Source organism: Macaca fascicularis, chromosome 11 (assembly GCF_037993035.2).
Source record: "Macaca fascicularis isolate 582-1 chromosome 11, T2T-MFA8v1.1".
Taxonomy (NCBI): Eukaryota; Metazoa; Chordata; class Mammalia; order Primates; family Cercopithecidae; genus Macaca; species Macaca fascicularis.
Window position 1 is genome coordinate 115,503,879 of NC_088385.1, and position 21,239 is coordinate 115,525,117.

Sequence of the window (21,239 nt, forward strand, 5' to 3'; positions counted from 1 at the left end):
TAGCTTTCCTCAGGTTGTCAAAGTGGCCCTGAAAGACAAGCACATGCACACACACACACAAGTATGTGTGTGGGCTGGGGGAGCAGTGCACCTCACCCAATCCTCTTCACCATGGTTTCCTAATAATCTGCTTTAAAACCATAGAGCACACAACCAAAACACATTTGCTTCCCCCCACTCAGAGAGCCACAAGAGTGGAAGACAAGGGGAGGACCGCTGAGCTCAGCTCTCACCTGCACTAAGAAGCACATTGCGGGCTGTCGGATGCCAAGCCACGATGCCGACTCTCTTTGAGTGGCCTTCCAAAATCACCACAGGTTCAGTCAGGGAAAGCGTGAGTCCATTTTCTGGGATCTGCCATACCTGTTGGAGAAGGAAGAAAGATGATCCACATGAAAGCTACTGCCTTTCATTATCACATTTACAGTAACCATCCACTTTAAAGATTTGCTCTATATAAACAGAACATACAGTGATATGTGGATGAAAGGCAGAATGTTGTGAAATGACTGTGCTAGGCTGTTTCTGTTTGTTTGTTTTTTTTTTTTTTTTGAGACGGAGTCTCACTCTGTCACCCAGGCTGGAGTGCAGTGGCCGGATCTCGGCTCACTGCAAGCTCTGCCTCCCGGGTTTACGCCATTCTCCTGCCTCAGCCTCCCGAGTAGCTGGGACTACAGGCGCCCGCTACATCGCCCGGCTAGTTTTTTTGTATTTTTTAGTAGAGACGGGGTTTCACCGTGTTAGCCAGAATGGTCTCGATCTCCTGACCTCGTGATCCGCCCGCCTGAGCCTCCCAAAGTGCTGGGATTACAGGCTTGAGCCACCGCGCCCGGCCTGTTTTTTTTTTTTTTTTGAGACGGAGTCTCACACTGTTGAACGAGTTGGAGTGCAGTGGCGCGATCTCGGCTCACTGCAACCTCCATCTCCCAGGTTGAAGCAATTCTCCTGCCTCAGCCTCCCAAGTATCAGCTGTTTGTAAAATGTAATATGTTACCGGAGATCAGGATACCAACAAGGACTGCGAACATTACCTCTCAGCTTTTATTTATTATTATTTGGGATTTTATTCTAAATTCCTTGTGAAGTTCAAAACTCTCCAGTTAGAAGCATGCAAAAAATTGAAAGAAAAATACAAAATGATTGAAACACTCAAGAAAAGGATTGGGATGAAGACAGTTAGCTAAGTCTGTGGTTCTTGATGGGATGATGATGTAATTTTTAAAACATATTTTCTTTTCTTTTTTTTTTTTTTTTTTTTGAGACAGAGTATCACTCTGTCGCCCAGGCTGGAGTGCACTGGCGCGATCTCGGCTCACTGCAAGCTCCACCTGCCAGATTCACGCCATTCTCCTGCCTCAGCCTCCCAAGTAGCTGGGACCACAGGTGTCTGCCAACACGCCCGGCTAATTTTTTGTATTTTTAGTAGAGACGGGGTTTCACCGTGTTGGCCAGGATCGTCTCAATCTCCTGACCTCATGATATGCCCATCTTAGTCTCCCAAAGGTGCTGGGATTACAGGCGTGAGCCACCGCGCCCGGCCTTAAAACATATTTTCTATAATTTTACACTTGGAAAATAAAAATACACTTAATATTTTTATAACATGTATTATAGAAAAGATTACAAAAGAAAAAAATAAATTAGACCTCATCAAAATTAAAAGCTTTTGTGCTTCAAAGGACACTATCAAGAAAGTGAAAAAACAATCCACAGAATGGGAGAAAATAACTTGCAAATCATACATTTGATAAGAGACCTATAGCAAGAATATATAAAGAACTCTCAGAATTCAATCAAAGGACAAATAATCCAATTTAAAAACAGGCCAGTCATCTAAATAGACATTTAAGGAAGACATATAAATGGCGAAAAAGCACATGAAAAGATGTTTGGCATTATTAGTTATTACAGAAATGCAAATCAAAACCACAAGCTCTCTTTTCATGCCCATTAGAAACAAAAAGATAACAAGTGTTTATAAGCATGTGAAAAAATCAGAGCCTGCGTAGATGGCTGGTGAGAATGTAAAATGGTACAGCCACCATTTGGTGGCAGACTTTGGAAAACAGCTTGGCAGTTCCTCAAATGATTAAACAGAGTTATCATATGACCCAGTAATTCCACTCCTAGGGATATACCCAAGAGTATGGAAACTATGTGTCCATGCAAAAACTTGTACAAGAATGTTCATGGAAGCATTATTTGTAACAGCCCAAAGGTGGAAACAACCCAAATATCCATCTATTGATAAATGGCTAAACAAAATGTGACATATTCATACACTGGAATATTATTTGGCCATAAAAAAGAATGAAGTATTGATACATGCTACAACATGAGCAAACTCTAAAAACATTATGCAAAGTGAAAGCAGCCAGACATAGAAGACCGCATATTGCAGGATTCCACGTATGTGAAATGTCCAGCAGAGGCAAATCCATGAAGACAGAAAGTAGAATAGTGGTTGCTTAGTGTTGGGGAGTGTGGAGGGAGACAGGTAGAGGGGTGATAGCTAAAGGATTTGGGTTTCTATTTGAGGTGATGAAAATTTTCTATAATTGCCTGTGGTGATGGTTGTGAATATTCTAAAAATCAGTGAATTGTACATTTTAAATGAGTGAATTATATGTGAATTATATCTCAATAAAACTTGTGACTTAAAAAAAAATCCTCTTGACTGGTGAAGACATGCAGAAGACTCGCCATATCTTAACTGAGGACATGCCTGGGCACAGGGGGAGAAAGGGACAGGGAAAGTATGAGTGGAAGGAATGAAAGACTTTACGTTTAACAATGGAAGAGAAAGGTTTCAAAGGGTTAAGAAACAAACAACCTCTAAGAAAAGGGCTGAGTTACAGGTAAGCTGAGTAGCATCAAGAACCCTACAGAAGACCAGATATTAAATAGTATTTAAGCTTATGAAAAAGCTAACGTTTAAAATCATTATCTTCTACATGAAGATTAAAACAAGTAAATTTACCATCAGAAAATTATTTTGAGGAACTAGCTCATGAAAAATTTAAGAACTTGTCAGTGAAAAATCATGTTCAACACTAGAACACGTGAGAAACAGAATTTTCCTTTGTGGGAACTTTAAAGAAGGGACAAACAATTGTCTGTTTTCAATTGCTTAGTGGAAGGCAGAGATCTAGACTGGATGAGTGTTTAGGGTTCAGCTCAGTTCAACTGTCCTGCAAAAAAATGAGAAAAGTTTGCCATTCTGAAGAGTGGGAAAAGGTCATGAGTTGAGTGATTTGTTCATTTTTACAGCTCAATTCTGCCCAGACTAAATATAACCCCTTATGCAAATCATGGCAAAAATAAACCTGCATTTTGAGGGCCCAAGTTTAGAACATCACCTAATTTCCCCAAAGCCCCACCATCATTCAGCAAATTTTAAGCAAGGCAGGTGTGAACAAGCATAGAAGGAAAAGGATCCTCTGCGGAACAGACCTTGACCCAGGCCTCTTTCCCCTGTGGAGAATGTGGGCATCTGCTCTCCTCCAGCACTGCATGTCAGCTTTCATCCTGATATGCACTATTTTTGTTCAAGAATTTATGATTAGTGAAACAACTCCACATTGAACTTGACTATTTGAATATAAAGCAGGACTGACATTTTGAACAGAACACACAGAAAACAGTGACTATTAATTTGATCAAAGCATGAAGTCGACAGAAAAACAATTATGAAATGGGACTTTAGTGACTCAACAGGAAATGCATTTTGCAAGATGCACTGTGACCCCACTTAGAACTGACAGAGTGGTAATACCACCTTCGATCTCCAGATGGCACCCCAACCATGGCCTGCTGGGTTTCCTCGCAAGGACTGAAAACGCTTCTGTGTCTAACTCTGAGCACAGCCAGTGCGTTCTCCAAATCACTAATGAGATGTGGAGTGATGGGAGGCTTTGGTTATAATCAGCATTTCCAACCTTAAAATATGAGGGCAGAAGCAGAGCTCATAATGGGGACTCAACCTTTTCCTTTCTCTAGCTTCTCCCCATCATCTTTTCCTGGATTAAAAGAAAATTTTAATGATGAAGCAAAACATTTATTAATTTTTAAAATAAGGAAACTTTGTGTGTTCCTTCTTTACCTCACCTCCAGCTGGTTTAATGGTTCCCTCGGCTGGGTTTATGCACATAAGACAAGCACTTAACCCATTTTACTACCTTGGTTAACTCTTTCTTGTAACACGTTTAATGAGTTACAATAAATTTTCTTGTAACCCATCTAGTACTGGGTAACTAAATACAGGCCCTGCTCTTGAGAAGTTGATGGTCTAACAGAAAGCAGAGACTTCTATCAGACTGAAAATCAAAGACAACAAATCCAAGTGGTGTGATACAGAGGGTTAGAGAGTGAGCACCAGAGTCAGGCAGAGTCTGGTTCAAATCCTGCCTGGGCTACTTACTGTGATGATCCTGGCAAACATCACTGCATAGAGAAAACATTAGTACCTATGCCTGAGAAGTGTGCTAAGAGATTTAAGGAATTAACCCTCAGCACAGAGCCAGACACACACATAGTGCCTCCAGAATGCAGAGACAGTACACAGCAGGGCTGAGATGATGGGCTCTGGCCAGACTGATGTGACTGAATTCCTGATTCAGTCACATATCAGTGGTGTGACCTTGGGGACATTCACCTAACCTTTCCAGGACTTAATATTGAACCTGCCCTCTGTGAGGCGATTTGAAGACTAACATGGTGACATGAAACTGACACATTTAGAAGAATGCCTGGCGTAAGGCAGACACTGGGTGTTAGTTGTTATTATTGCCTGTATATTCACTAGGAGCCATACAGTGCAACCAGTGCTGTGCTGGCATAAGCCAACCGCACTACTATGAAATAAGCTTCCTGCTAAGCAAGCTTGGTTCACCAAGGAGGGCTCCCTGAGGAGGTGACCTCTAAGGATGAACAAGACTTAGGTGAAAGTAGAGAAGAAAATAAGGAGAAATTGAATATCCAGTCTCAAAATAAAAAACACAGATGTGTAGAACAATTTTCTAAAAAGTGCATGCAGCATTTAAACAATGCCATAAAGAAGCTGGCTCAGGAGCTGCTAGGGAAAAAGCATCAGAGTGAAAAAGCTAATAATACTGTAAGCACAAGGACTGCAATGTGAGAAGAAAGTTGAGTGAAAAAGTCTCTGATATGAAACGAGAAGACAATTGAATTCTTGCATCCACTGGTAAAGAGGGGATGGTGTTCTCTACAGTGGACTGTGGAAAGAGCTGGGGGCTTGGGGGCGGTCTGCAGGTCTTTCCACACCAGCATACATGTGCTCTGGCTGGCGCCCACAGGCCCTGCTCACAGGACTGTCATGATGTGGCTCTCTGCCCTCTTCAGGGTTGTCTGCTACTTCGGGTGACGGCCTGCAGGTTTGGACTGATGTTCCTGCAGCTCAGGGACAACAACAAACAGAAGCACCACTTGGTACATGTTTGGCCCTTTTGTATGTAATATGGGATGCTGGTCTGGGTGTCAGAAGACACAGGCTCCTGTCAGAGCTGGGACACTAATTGGTCATGTTAGCATTAAGGAGGGATTTCACTTCCGGGAGCCTGAATTTCCTTGATCCTGGGGACAGCTGTGCTTACTCAGGGGTTACTAGAAGGGTTAAATGAGCTCAAACATTTTGCATGCCCCAAAACACTACCCTACTAGGAAATACTGCAATGAGGGAGAAGAGCATGGGGCTTTCTTTGGAGCTAGACAGATCTGGGTCTGGCTGGGCCTTTTATCAGCTGTGTGACCCTTGACAAAACTGTCACTCTCTGAGCCTGTTTCCTAAGTTGTAAAATAGGCCATGCTCATGGCTTACTGTGCTGATACGATAACTAAATATAATCATGCACATAAAGGCTTAGAATAGCGCATGGCAAAATTAAAAAAAAAGGAGCCTACCATATTTTCATGATGACTTTTCTTGCTGTTAATATGACCACTATGACCTCATATATATTTCTAGGTCTGAACATCAGAATTTCTTAGAAGGAGTCTTGTCTTCAAATTAATTCAGCACTGTACCCAATTAATTAATACTAACTAATTTACACCCAAGATATCATATGTGTGAAAGCTCTGGTTTATACCTAGGCCAATTACCACAGTAACGACAGATCTGATCTCTGAGTAGGCTTAGCTTTTCTTTGTTCTATGGCTACAGACTGGTATTGTAATACCAACCAGCTTTCTCAAACCTGTATGCAGTGAGTGCAGAGGAAAACAGACATAAAACACCCAGAGTAGGAATCTCAGCACAGCAAAGAGTACAAGTTATCCCTACTCCCTCTCTTTTATTTTATTTTCTTAATTTAAATAATGCTGTGTGTTCCTAACATTTTCTATTTGGACAACACATTACTATGACAATGTTTTGTTTTGTTTTGAAAGGACAAAAATGAAATCAGAGGAGCTGCTGGGGCTCAGGTCTGTTGTCCTGGTGCATAAGGAGGCGAGGCTAGGCATTCGAGGCCAGCCTGCACAACATAGAAACCTCTCATCTGTATAACCAAAAAAATGAAATCAGTTCCAAGGGCTCCTACATGAATAAGTGAATCCATCAGTAAAATCCCATTGTGGTTCTAGAAAAAAACAACTTTAAGCACATGTTCAGAACTACTGTATCATGGGCATCCTTTTCACATGTGAAAGCCTGGATATGGAAAAAGAACAACTCAAGAGAACAATCCCAACAAGAAAAAAGGAAAACTAAAACACTTGGGTTTCTCTCATGTACTAATTTTAAAGTACAATTAATTAATAGTTTTATTTTTCAAATACTGCTTTCCAGACACTGTTTCCCTATTTTAATCACCCATCATGAACTTGCTACTGTGCTAGGGCTAGAGTTACAGCCGTAAAAAGGGTTAGCCCCCAAAAGACCCTATTTTTCTAATGCTAAGGAAACCAATTCCAAAGGGGAAATGAAGAAAAGACATGAGACAGGAAAAAGCTTAAAGATGTGGTTAGCAGCTGCAGAGCAGCACAGCGTCCCACAGACGCCCACAAAGGCCTGCATGTAGGGCATCAGGGCATTCCCAAATGAACCATGACGTGCAGAGCGGCACCGAGTTCGGGAAAACTAAGAACCGAGTGTTGGGTTCCGATCTGCCAGGGTTATAATATCCTCTGGCAAATGGCCCAGATGCAATCTGTACAAAATGGAATTAAGACAAAGCCCTCCCTGCTGAATGCCTGAGAGGAACCAAAACATCAACTTCCATTTTTATTTCAGGGTAAAAACTATATTAGAAAGCATTAAAGCTCTTTCAGAATTTGTCTAGCAGGTTTTCCAGTCTTTGTCAAATGCCTTCCCACCCGCCAAAAACAAACTATATTAGGAAAATTTACAATGGAAGCAAAAATGGATTAGATAGGGTATTTATTTTTGTTTATTTCTGCAGAAGAATAAATTGATTTGAGAGAAGGGGGGAAGCGTCCTTTAAACTTAAAAATTTGGACTATTACATAGCTGGAGACAATTAAGACTATCATTTTGCAAGATCTTTCCATCTCCCAGACTCTGGAAGGAACAATTATGCAACCCCATTGTCCGAATTAGCCATTTTTACATTTGTGTTTGATTATTACCCTGCAGATAAGGAACAATGTTGAATCAACATCATTCACTAAACTTAACTTGGCTGCTCTTTGTATTATTTAAAGCACTATTATTTTCTTGGAGCTAAAATTTCCCCAAGTAAAATACTTAGGTAGCCACAATCTTAAAACTCTCTTTGAGAAGATACTGCTGAAGAAAAGAACTCACAGAGCCAAAACTTTGCAAAAGGTAGGAGTGAAGTGTAGTTTCCAGGAGTAGGATTTACACAACTGCTGTGTGATAGTATAAAACGCTATTTCACAAAGTAGTACATGAAAGGTAAACTGTGTCAATATAATTTACTTTTAGGATGCAAGAAGCCCCGCCTAAACAATGGGGGGATGTATCTTAAGATTGGTATTCCCTCTCCTAAAACTGCAAAGTGGCTGTCACTAAATCAATGCCCACAAAATTAGCAAACCAACACTTCAATGCTTAGGACTTCATGGATTTATATACCATAAGTAATCCCAAAAGCAGTTTTTTAAATATTACTTTTATTCTTTTATAGTTCATTTGATAAACTGGTTCCACTGTATTTTTCTACAAAATATCTATTAAAGGTACTCTTGCTGCTAGGAATCCACTATAGGTATACATCAAAATCCCCATTACAAAAAATAACAGCCCATTATACATTTACAGCTTCCTTTTGACTCTCTTGATAGGCATAATTATTATTATCATACCTCCATATTATATGTAAGGCAATCGGGGCTGAGAGTATTTAAGCGAAGCAACCTGCAAATGCTCAGAGCTCCTACTCTCGGGCTCTCCTTGGTATCCTTCTTCTTCTAAAACTAAGCATTGTTATACTGTCTACTATTTGTAGCTCATGAGCTACTACCAATAGCCTAGGCTTGAGAAACTACACAGAGCTTTTCTGTTAAAAAAAAAAAAAAAGGCCGGGCGCGGTGGCTCAAGCCTGTAATCCCAGCACTTTGGGAGGCCGAGACGGGTGGATCACGAGGTCAGGAGATCGAGACCATCCTGGTGAACACAGTGAAACCCCGTCTCTACTAAAACTACAAAAAACTAGCCGGGCGAGGTGGCGGGCGCCTGTAGTCCCAGCTACTCGGGAGGCTGAGGCAGGAGAATGGCGTGAACCCGGGAGGCGGAGCTTGCAGTGAGCTGAGATCAGGCCACTGCACTCCAGCCTGGGCGACAGAGCGAGACTCCGTCTCAAAAAAAAAAAAAAAAAAAAAAAAAAAAGGGCGGGGGCGGACGGCGGGTGTTGTCTGAAACCATTTGATCTATAGTACAGTGTTCTTTTACCTTCAGAAGAGCAAGGTGGAAAATAAGGTATTAAGAAGCAGGTAGGCTGAGAAGATCAAATATTTCTTTAAACTTTCATTTCAACTGCTAAGCTATACAAGCTTCAATTACTCCAATAATAACATGATATGGGGGATATTAAGTGATTAAACGGTGATTTAAATATTAGTTCTACACTTAAAGACTTTTTTAAATTAGAAAGATTTATCCCAAAGCATTATTTAATTTACAAAATGTGCACTCCAGCAATGCCAGTAAAAGGGCAACACTGAGGATTCTGGGAGATGGCAGAATCTCAGTGGCAGCATTGTTTGGGGGGTTTTCCAAAGTCCCTCCATAAAAATACAGAGCTAGCAGAAAACAAAATAAAACAAAAATCCAGGGACAACATTTACACAAACTAGGTGATATCCCCAAAATTCAAGTGGGTGGGAGCAAACACCAACAGCCACACGACCTGCATGTGATCGGCCTCGGGTTTGTGTGGGAGGGGACAGCAAGGGGACACCTGACAGACCCGAGGGCAGCAGGCCGGTGTGAGATCAGCAGTAGAAACTGGGAAGGATTTTGCTTTTTCCAACAGAAGCTGGGCATAGGAGTACTGAATTTAAAAGGTCTGAAGACGCAGGCACAATCTAGACCCCAGCACTCTCAAAATCACCCAGAGAGGGCTCCCTTCCAGATGGGCCCACAAAGCAGACACTCCAGGAAATGAAAGCGAATTTCAGCAGGATAGAAATAAGAGGGATAAAAGCATAAGAGAGGCTACATAAAAGCCAAGCCAGGAAATCTCAGAAAGCAAGGCACCATGTTTCTGAACACTATCTGAAGATGTCAGAGAGGGAGCTCTGTGAAATTAGAGCAGCTCTCTGAACCAAGCCACCATCTAAAAAGCTTGGGAAAATTAAATCCACATAAAAATAAGCAAGAAAAAAAAAAAAATCAAGGTTGAATTCCAAAATTACTGTCAGAACAAAAGAGAATAAGACACAGAATAACATCCCTTTAGACAATATAAAGATGCTAAAAAGACATGCTCAAAAGAGATAAAAACTACATTATAGTAATTCAAAATAAGAAAATAATATATAAAACATTATAAATCAGAACTTGAAAAACTCAAAAAATAAAGTGACAGAAATCAAGAAAAAAATTAGAAATAAATGAAGACAAACCAAGAAAGAACACAAGAGCAAATAAACACAACAAATAATGCCCCCAAAAGAAATAAAAGGAAAAGAGCAAAATAATAATAATAATAATAAAATCTAAAAAAGAAAAAACAAAAAAAAAGGTTTGGGGCCTAGCATGGTGGCTCACACGTGTAATCCCAACACTTTGGAAGGCCAAGGGAGGAATGCTTGAGGCCACAAGTTAGAGGCCAGCCTGGACAACATTGTGAGAAACCTCGTCTCTACAAAAAAATAGAAAATCAGCTGGACATGGTGGTAAATGCCTGTGGTTGCAGCTACTCAGCAGGTTGAAGTGGGAGGACTGCTTGAGCCCAGGAGGTCAAGGCATGATCCTGCCACTGTACTCCAGCCTGGGTGACAGAGCAAGACCTTGTCTCGAAAAAAGAAAGAAAAGGAGGGAAGGGAAGGGGAGGGAAGAAAAAGAAAAGAGGTTTGAAGAGAAACTGACAACTACTAAAGAGAAGTAAAGAAGACAAAGCATATGGATAACAAGAGCTATATTTGAAGAAGAAAAATCTTACGAACATTTAGGCAAAAAGAGCATATGATTTACAAGGGAAAGGAAATTAGATTATAATCTGACTTTGACAGCAACACCTATGCCAAAAGAAAATGGAATAAGGTATTTAGATACTCAAGGAAAAACTGTGAGTCAATAATTTTATTTATTTATTTAGAAACAGGATCGGTCTCACTCTGTTAACCAGGCTGTAGTGCAGTGGCACGATCACGGCTCAATGCAGCCTTGATCTTCCAAGGCCCAAGAGGTCCTCCCACCTGACTCCCAAGTAGCTGGGACCACAGGGACTCACCACCACACCCAGCTAATTTTTTATTTTTTGTAGAGACGGGGTTTCACCATGTTGCCCAGGCTGGTCTTGAACTCCTGGGCTCAAAAAGTCCACTTGCCTCGGCCTCCCAAACTGCTGGAATTACAGGTGTGAGGCACTGTCCCTGCCCAATAATTTTATATTCAGAAAAACTCACTTTCAAGTAAAAAGATCACAGATAAGTTATTATCAGTATACAAGAATTCAGAGAATATTGTTCCCATGACCCCTTCTTAAGGAATCCACCCAAGAACAAGCTTCAGATGATCCAAATGCCTGGTGCGAGATTGACACAATGATTGATGGAGTGCACTTCAATGTAGTTACTCACAGAACCAAGAGAGGAGAGACTGTTGAATGTAACAGCGATGTGGTCTCGAAAATACAGAATACATCATTTTTAAACGGAGGGAGAATAGACATAGCATGGGTTTTAAAAAGTTGTTTCATTTTTTAACTAATTGTTTAGTTTTTTAACAATTTTCAGTAATCATACTACAGTGGTGGTATTAGTATTTTCACTCTGAGACTATTATATGTATAATGTGATAAGACAAATGAGGTAGATAAGGATACTCTAATTCTCCTTCTGTATCCCTAAGATCCTGCATTCTGTATGTGGAAGAAAGGAGATGGAGATGTGATTAATATTAATTAAAGAGGTTAGGTAAATACAGGCATACCTCATTTTATTGCACTTCACAGATATTGTGGTGGTGTTTTTGTTTTTTTTTTAAACAAATTGAAGTTTCGTATCAGCCCTAAGGCAAGTCTATCCGCACCATTTTTCCAACAGCATGTGTTCACTGTCTCTGTGTCCCATTTTGGTAATTCTTGCAGCATTTCAAACTTTTTTGTTATTACTGTATCTGTTACAGTGATAAGTGATCTCTGGTGTTACTACTGTAATTGTTTTGGGGGCACTACGAACTGCACCCATATAAGACAGTGAACTTAATCGATAAACGCTGTGTGTTTTCTCACTGCTCCACCACCTGCTCTCCCTGTATCCCTGTCTCTTCCTCTCCTTGGGCCTCCCTATTACCTGAGACATAACAACATTGAAATTAGGCCAACTAATAACCCTAAATGACCTTTAAGTGTTTCAGTGAAAGGAAGAGTTGCACATTTCTCACTTTAAATCAAAAATTAGAAATGATTACGCTTAGTGAGGAAGCCATGTCGAAAGCTGAAACAGGCTAAAAGCTAAGCGCCTCTTAAGCCAGTTAGCCAAGTTGTGAATGCAAAAGAAAAGTTCAGGAAATTAAAAGTGCTACTCCAGTGAACACATGAATGACAAAAAAGCAAAAACAGCCTTTGTTTTAGTGGTCGGGATAGAAATACAAACCAGCCACAAGATTCCCTTAAGCTAAAGGCTAATCCAGAGCAAAGTCCTAACTCTCTTCAATTCTATGGAGGCTGACAGAGGTGAGGAAGCTGCAGAAGAAAAGTTGGAAACTAGCAGAGGTTGGTTCATGAGGTTAAGGAAAGATGCCATATCCATTATATAAAAGTACAAGGGAAAGCAGCAAGTGCTGATGGAGAAGCTGCAGCAAGTTATCCAGAAGATCTGGCTAAGATCATTGATGAAGGTGGCTACATTAAACAACACATTTTCAATGTAGATGAAACAGCCTTCTACTGAAAGAAGATGCCACCGAGAACTTTCATGGCTAGAGAGGAGAAGTCAATGCCTGGCTTCAAAGCTTCAAAAGATGAGCTGCCTGTCTTGTTACAGGCTGATGCAGCTGGTGACTTTAAGTTGATGCCAATGTTCATTTACCGCACCAAAAATCCTATGGCCCTTAAGAATTATGCTAAATCTACTCTGTCTGTGTTCTAGAAATGGAAAAACAAAGCATGAATGACAGCACATCTGTTTACTGCATGGTTAACTGAATATTTTAAGTCCACCATTGAGAACTACCGATCAGGAAAAAAAAAGATTCCTTAAAAATATTACTGCTCATCAACAATGCACCTTATCACCCAAGACCTCTGATGAAAATGTACAAGGAGACTAACGTTGTTTTCACCTGCTAACATCAATTCTGCAGCCCTTGGAACAAGGAATCATTTTGACTTTCAAGTCTTTTTTTTTTTTTTTGAGACGGAGTCTTGCTTTGTCACCCAGGCTGGAGTGCAGTGGTACGATCTCCACTCACTGCAAGCTCCGCTTCCCGGGTTCACACCATTCTCCTGCCTCAGCCTCCCGTGTAGCTGGGACTACAGGCACCCACCACCACGCCCGGTTCATTTTTTTAAATGAATTTTTAGTAGAGACGGGGTTTCACCGTGTTAGCCAGGATGGTCTCGATCTCCTGACCTCGTGATCTGCCCGTCTTGGCCTCCCAAAGTGCTGGGATTACAGGCGTGAGCCACCGCACCCGGCCAAGTCTTCTTATTTAAGAAATACATTTCATAAGGCTACAGCTACCACTGATAGTGATTCCCCTGATGGATCTGGGCAAAGTGAATTAAAAACCTTCTGGGCCGGGTGCAGTGGCTCACGCCTGTAATCCCAGCACTTTGGGAGGCCAAGGCGGGCGGATCACGAGATCAGGAGATGGAGACCATCCTGGCTAACACGGTGAAACCCCGTCTCTACTAAAAATACAAAAAATTAGCTGGGCATGGTGGCACGCGCCTGTAGTCCCAGCTACTCGGGAGGCTGAGGCAGGAGAATCGCTTGAACGTGGGAGGCGGAGGTTGCAGTGAGCCGAGATCGTACCACTGCACTCCAGCCTGGGCGACAGAGCAAGACTCCGTCTCAAAAAAAAACAAACAAACCTAGAAAGGATTAACCATTTTAGGTGACATTAAGAAAATTCATGATTCATGGAAGGAGTTCAAAATATCAACATTTGAGGAGTTCAAGACTTTGGTGGAAGAAGTAACTGTAGATATGGTGGAAATACAGAAGTAGAGAATAAAAAGTGGAGCCTGAAGATGTGAGTGAATTGCTGCAATCTAATGATAAAATTTGAACAGATGAGGCATTGTTCCTTATGGAAAAGCAAATAAAACAGTTTCCTGAGATGGAATGTACTCCTGGTAATGATGCTGTGAACACTGTTGAAATGACAACAAAACATTTAGAATATTACCTACATAAACTTAGTTGATAAGGCAGCAAAAGGGTTTGAGAGGACTGACTCCAATTTTGAAAGAAGCTCTACGGTAGGTAAAATGCTATCAAACAGCATTACATGCTACAGAGGAAGATTTCATGAGAGGCCAAGTCAATCAATATGACAAACTTTATTGTCATTGCCTCATCCAGCCCAACCTTCAGCAACCACCACCCTCATCAGTCAGCAGCCATCAACATGGAGGGGAAACCCTCCACAACAAAAAGATTACACTCTCTTTGGTAATACAGTATTTTTAAATTAATTACACACACACACACACACACACATTTTTTTTTTTAGACATAATGTTACTGCATACTTAAGAGATATAATTTTCCCTTAAAATAAACCAGGACGTCTGAAAGAAATGGCTTAGGCAGGGATGTCCAAAGTGAACCTGAAACACCTCAGCATATCACACAGCAAGGAATCTATCTATCAAAGACTACAAGGGTCATTTCAAAAGGACTCAGAAATCTTGAAGAGGTTTCCACTGGAAAAGGCGAGAAAGTCAGCTTTGAGATAAGAATTATAATGGATTGAACCCATCAAATATATTCAAATCCATAATTTCAAAATGAAAGGAAAGGGGGGGAAAAAACCCTAATTTGTCACCTTCTGAGGATGACAGACAATCAATTCATTATCTTGAGAACTGGGTAAATAAAAGGAAAGAATCAAGCACTTATCCTGCTTTCCTAAATGAACTATACTATTTGGTAACTAAAAAGTATGCAAGTCAGGGCATCATCTTATAAAATTTTACCAGCTAAAAATTGAAAACAAAATGACAGAATTTACTGTCACCATATTGCGACCCCTAGTGAATGACTGGATATAGGCACAGAATGCACGAATCGAAAAAGAATGAAACCCAGACATCGTGACATCATGTGCTTCCTAACGTATGGAAGAACATAATGGGAACAATACAGTCTTGCCAAAAGGACAGAACCTGAATCTGACCGCACTTCAGGTTCCAGCTGCCAATCTGCAGGAAATTCAGAGGACAGAGGAGTACGTTCCACTGCAACATGAGGATACAATCAGCAAAATCCAGATGGCTGAAAAGCACAGGTCAAACTTCAGGGCTTTTGCATAGATACATTGTAGGAAAAAGAAAATGATGAAGAAAGAATCTTCAGATTAAGACTTAAAGTTTTTAAAACTGGCAAGACCAGTCTATAGAGTCTAGAGGTATACACTTGAGTGATTACCACTACAAAGAAAGGCAAGGAAATGAGTATTACAAAAGTCAGGAGAGTGGTTACTTTGAGAGGGAGGAAGGGTGTTGGACTGGGATGGGGCACATGGAGAAGTCCGAGGAGGTTGGGAAAGTTCTACTTTTTGACATGGAAGGTGGTTACATAGTGTTCGCTATGTCATAAATCACTTAACTCACTGAATTCACTTTTTTACTTAACTATTTGGTGTGTTTTTCTGTTTTATAATACACCCTTTTTTTTTTTTTTAAAGGATAACGTTATCCTTTTTTTTTTTTTTTTTAAAGGATAATGCTAGAGACAGGGAGAGCCAGAGGATGGATCAAACCTGCTTCTTCAAAAGAGGTTCAGACTCTCCGTTTAAGATTCTGGCATCCGAGTCGGGCGCGATGGCTTGTGCCTGTAATCCCAGCACTTTGGGAGGCTGAGGTGGGTGGATCACTTGAGGTCAGGAGTTCAAGACCAGCCTGGCCAACATGGTGAAACTCCGTTTCTACTAAAAACATAAAAATTAGCTGGGCGTGGTGGCGCAGGCCTGTAATCCCAGCTACTCGGGAGGCTGAGGCAGGAGAATCGCTTGAACCTGGGAGGTAGAGGTTGCAGTGAGCTGAGATCATGCCATTGCACTCCAACCTGGGGGACAAAGTGAGACTCCATCTCAAAAAAAAAAATAAAAAAAAAATTCTGGCATCAGGTCTAAATAATATTCCTTTCTCTTAGCAAAATGTGTCCGTGGCCATTAAAATGATCAATTTAGCAAGGCACATTAAACAGAACAATTCCCTTTCACAGCAGCATATTTCCTTAATATGCTTTAGCTGCCAAAATTATGAGATCACAGGAGGAGACATTCCCAGCCAAAAGCCCATGAGGAAAAGCGGGTAAATGTTTAAATGACACAGTTCAGGAATTAATTTGTGTTTATGTAAAATAATTTTAATTAATAAAGCTTTCCAAACAATGTTTCAGTCTACAGCCAACAGAGAGGAAAATAAAAGTAGCATAGTTCTCCAAGCTGTCTACCTGACATGTGCGAGACTGCTTACCAAATTAATTAGAGACCATCTTCCCTTATTTCAGGGGCAGCAGTACTCCCATTTGTGCTTATGCCTAACCTTTTCAACCTATTTTGGGCTAGCATTAAAAACTGACCCAAACCAATAATCACATTTTAAAGTTAAAAATCATAACCAAGAACAAGAAATCATATTAAAAAGTACTCCAAAGCCTTGTTTCACACATAACCTACTTTTGGAAACTAAAGGAGGGAATGTGAAGTGCTTAATTCACCTTTCACGTTTTTTGTTTGTTTGTATATCTTTATGAAAAGGACTTTCTTAACCAGGGTCCACTGGACAGAACACAATTTCTGCCGTTAGCTTGGAAATAAGCAATTGCAAAAACTGTCTTTTACCACCTGTGACATATCCCATTTTATCTGCATAACTTTGGCATCTTACGTCACTGTCTTGTAGAGTCTGTGCCAGCAGTTTTTTATCTTCTTTTGGGGCGAGGGGAAATTCATGTGGTCAAATGGCATTACAGAATTACTGAAAAGTCATTTTACTTTCCCTAAAATCTTCCGACAGAGAAGATGTCAACTGTCAATAAGCACATACACAAATACACTCACAGAAAAGACTGTAATCCCAGCACTTTGGGAGGCCGAGGTAGGCGAATCACTTGAGGTCAGGAGTTCGAGACCGGCCTGGCTGACATGGTGAAACCTCATCTCTATTAAAAATACAAAACTTAGCCAGGTGTGGCAGCGGATGCCTGTAATCCCAGTTACTCAGGAGTCTGAGGCAGAAGAATCACTTGAACCTGGGAGGCGGAGGTTACAGTGAGCTGAGATCATGACACTGCACTCCAGCCTGGGTGACAGAGTGAGACCCCATCTCAAAAAAAAAAAAAAAAAAAAAAAAAAGGACACTGCAGTACAACCTTTTGATTTAAGGGCTTGTTGAAAGGATTATCTGTAATTAAATTTAAATGTAGTAAATTCTTGTAAAATTCAACAGACAGTCAAAACTGCTATAACTTTCTGCTTTTCAAGCCTCTATACATACACACACATTCACACACATGCTTTTGAAAGCAGTAGGTGAGTCCCACTGGCCTGCGTGCATGCAACACCCTGGGAGCTTACCATGACCGTGCAGTCCTCTGAACCGCTGGCAATGACCTGATCGTTATGTGGGCACCAGTCTATGTCCAGCACTGGTCCTGTGTGGCCACATACTGTAGGGTAGGATTTGTCAATTCGACCAGTCTGAAAGAAGAGAGAAACAAACCTATTACGTAACATCAACACTACAGAGGTTATACATTTTCTTAGGCCCATTTCTCCTGTATTACCTCCACCCAAAACTCTCAATTGTCTAGATATGATGACATCGTATAGTAAATATCAACTTTCACTTCTAGAAAAAGCCACTACCAAGGACACGCCATCAAATTACAAGAATCCAAATCCCTAGAACCAAAAGATGTAATCAACTGCACTAGCAGACATAGCAAAAGAGAATATGAAAGTCTTTTTACCAGAATACAATTCTAAATAACCAAGTTGTAAATTAAAAGGATGTTCCATGGCTTTTAAAAAAATCCCTAAACCTTGGTATTATTCAAAATGTGAAATATAACTTTTAATACAATAAGACAATATCCTCAAATATATAAATTACCAGTTCTGGAAATGAATGGCACTATGAAAATTTAAAGGCTGGGTGCGGTGGCTCACGCCTATAATCCCAGCACTTTGGGAGGCTGAGGCAGGTGAATCAGCAGGTCAGGAGATTGAGACTATCCTCGCCAACATGGTGAAACCCCGACTAAAAATACAAAAATTAGCCGGGCGTGGTGGTGAGCGCCTGTAGTCCCAGCTACTCAGGAGGCTGAGGCAGGAGAATCGCTTGAACCCGGGAGGCGGAGGTTGCAGTGAGCTGAGATCGCACCACTGCACTCCAGGCCTAGTGACACAGTGAGACTCTGTCTCAAAAAAAGAAAAAAAAAAAAAAAGAAAAAAGAAAAGAAAATTTTAAAAGTTAAAGTTAAAAAAAAAAAAAAAAAAGCTTTAGCTATCACTTAGGGTCTAAAGAGCCTACTACATTTTAATGTCTCAGTCTCTCTGCTATCTTCAATCAACAGAAATGCCAGCCAGCCAGTCTAGTTAACACCAACTTAGACCTCACCCATCAGCCACTTCCACATCTGATTAAGACTAAAATGCTTAATGTTGGTCATAAATAGCTGCCACGATTTGTTCATGTCACACATTTGAATCTAGCAAACCAACCAGGGTTATCAGACCAATTTTGTGTCAACTAAGACAACTGCTGTTGTTAACAACGGGTGCATGAAAGTGGTTTCCTTTTTAAAACAGCTTAATGCCAGTCCATGCTGAAGCTGTGTATGCTGTAAGAGCAGGTGCACAGAAAGGAATCACTGCAACGTATGGCTGAATCTATTTTTTGTTGTTTTTGCCCTTATATGGCAAATCATCCCAACACTGGGGCGGGCTTCTTAACAATTTTTCAAGAACATAAATTTCTACGATTTCTCCAATTTAACTTGACTGTGCAAATCTCCAGAGAAGCAGAACGCTAACATGTAAAGACCACAGGCTCTGGAATCAGAAAGGTAAGGGTTCAAATCCATGCTCTACCGATTAAACAGCAGGTGATTTTAGACAAGTCATGTAATCTCTCTAAACTTCAGCTCATTTGTCATCTGTAAAATAGTTAACAATGATACTTAACTCCTGCAATTACTGTAAGGATTAAATGAGAGAACCCTTTTAGATAAATCACAATTCAGTATTACAATTATCTGTAAAATATGTAAAAAATTTAACCACAGTATTTGGAATAAAATATTCAATAAAAGCTGTCACATTATTAGTTCTTCTAGTACAGTAATTTACTCCATCATTAAGAATTATCAAATATGTGTTGTGAACCTTTATGGACCAGACATTGTGTTGAGTGCTGGAGATACAGACGTTAACAAGGCAGTCCTGTCCTGGCTACCACATGGAGTCCAGTGAGAGGAGACATTTAAACAGCCAATTACGGTGCCACATAGGAACACAGAAGGAGAACATTCAAGCAGGTTTGTGGGGTCACCATCTCTGGAGAGGTTTTCTTCTGGGAAAGGTAAGTTCCAAGTTGAGACCTGAAGATGGCCCTGTTTACAGACCTAAGGCCTAGGTTTCTTCATGTTCCTCCACTTTCCCTTGCAACCCAGTTTGGATCTCCCAAAATGCATCACCAAAAAAGGACTTCAACAAAGGAATTTCCAGTGAACACCATATCATATAGAATCTGGGTGTCATAGGAAGAAGCCACACGATTCATTTACAGGCAACAAAGCATAAATGGTTGAGAACCAGACTGCCCAGAGTGTAGTCATGGTTCTGCCATCTTCCAGCTGTGAAGTCCTAGCCAAATTACTCCATTCCTCAACCTCAGTTCCTCATCTATAAAACTAGAATGTTTAACAGTTTATTCCTTAAGAGCTGATGTGAGGACTAAATGAGACAATCAAGGTAAAGAACTTGGTACTGTCCCAGCACTTGAAGTACTCAATAAACATTACCCAAAATTTAACAAATGCTGGAATCTACTCTACCAGATTTCTGATGGTGTCTCTCCTTAAAGAACGACCAGCTACTAAGTCTAAGCCACACGGTTTTGCTTATCTTGTTGCATTCTCACAAAAATCATGCAGGTAAGATGCAGATTTCAATTGTACTCCTTGATATTAAATTGCTCAAGCTGATGGTACTGGGATCACAGGTGTTCATCCTATTTTACATAATTAGTTAATAATGTTATATAATTATCAAACTATAGATATAGTAACTGTTTTGAATGTGTGCTCTCTTTCTCCTTCCTTCCTTGTCTCTCTCTCTCTCTTGTTCTTGTCTCATGTTGCCTAGGCTGGAATGCAGTGGCCATTCACAGGCACGATCATAGCTCACTGCAGCCTTGAACTGCTGGCATCAAGTGATCCTCCTGCCTCAGACTCCTACATAGCTGGAACCATAGTTGTGTGTCACCATGTGTGGCTTGAATGTGTGATATTTCATAATTTAAAACATCCTAAGGCTGGAAGCTCAAAATGAAGTTTGACACACATTTAAATAGACATACCAAAAGCAGAGAATTAAAAGAATGGAACAGAGGCAAAAATTAAAGAGATAATGGCTACGAATTTTTCAGGTTCAATTAAATGCATAAGTCTTTAGATTTAAGAGGCACGAATCCTACCTAGGGCAGTATAAGTGAAAACAAATTCTTATTTATTCATATCCTAGTGCAATTTAGAACACCTAGAACAAAGATCCCAGAAGCAACAACAGAGAAAGGACAGATGACCTACTGACAAGAGTAATTTGACTGTGAGCAGACTTCTCAGAAGCAATCAGAGAAACAAAGAAATGGAAAATATCTTGGAAATGCTAAGAAAAACAACCACCCTTGTATTCCATACCCAGAAAAACTATCATTCAAGAATGATGACAAGAAAAAAGCAAACAAAAGACATTGTAGACAAAAAGAGTCAGAATTTACCATGGGCAAACCCTTGTTCAAAAAATTAAATTCTCAGACTTGTCTCAAAGAATTGCTATATTAATTTCAAAGAATTAAGTTCAAGGACTCATTTCAGGAAAAGAAAGTAAAGTATAAAAACTGACTGGTATAGCAAAACAATGGTGAGCAAATAAATAAATAAAGCAAATACAAACAGGTACTATGTAAAACAGTACTAATAATACCTACTTGGAGTACAGATTTTAAAAAGACAGAAATAAAATATTAGACAACAATACCATTTAAGGTAAAAGGCATATGATCGGACTTTAAAATTGACTAATTTTAGACTTTAAGTAAAGATGTCCAAATGAAGAGTAAATACTGAAAGGAAAGACAGAATGTATAATTTCTGGTGGAGGTGTACTA

The 21,239-nt window shown here is 40.3% G+C and overlaps 1 protein-coding gene and 1 non-coding gene across 7 annotated transcripts in view; one reads left to right on the forward strand and one right to left on the reverse strand.

The window, feature by feature from the left end:
* Positions 1–21,239, reverse strand: part of CORO1C (coronin 1C) — an 87,540-nt gene that overhangs the window by 15,682 nt on the left and 50,619 nt on the right. For all 6 annotated transcript variants that reach the window (XR_012420589.1, XM_005572156.4, XM_045365874.2 and 3 more), the window contains 2 exons: positions 17,423–17,545; positions 234–363 (listed from right to left, as the gene is read on the reverse strand). Coding sequence is in view for 5 of the 6 variants with exons in the window: in XM_005572156.4 (XP_005572213.2) it covers positions 234–363; positions 17,423–17,545 (253 nt within the window). In the remaining variant the exon portion in view is untranslated. The remainder of the gene's footprint in view (positions 1–233; positions 364–17,422; positions 17,546–21,239) is intronic.
* On the forward strand, positions 7,271–7,331 carry LOC123567764 (U7 small nuclear RNA). The gene has a single exon (XR_006690867.1). It is a non-coding gene; the product is annotated as a U7 small nuclear RNA (small nuclear RNA).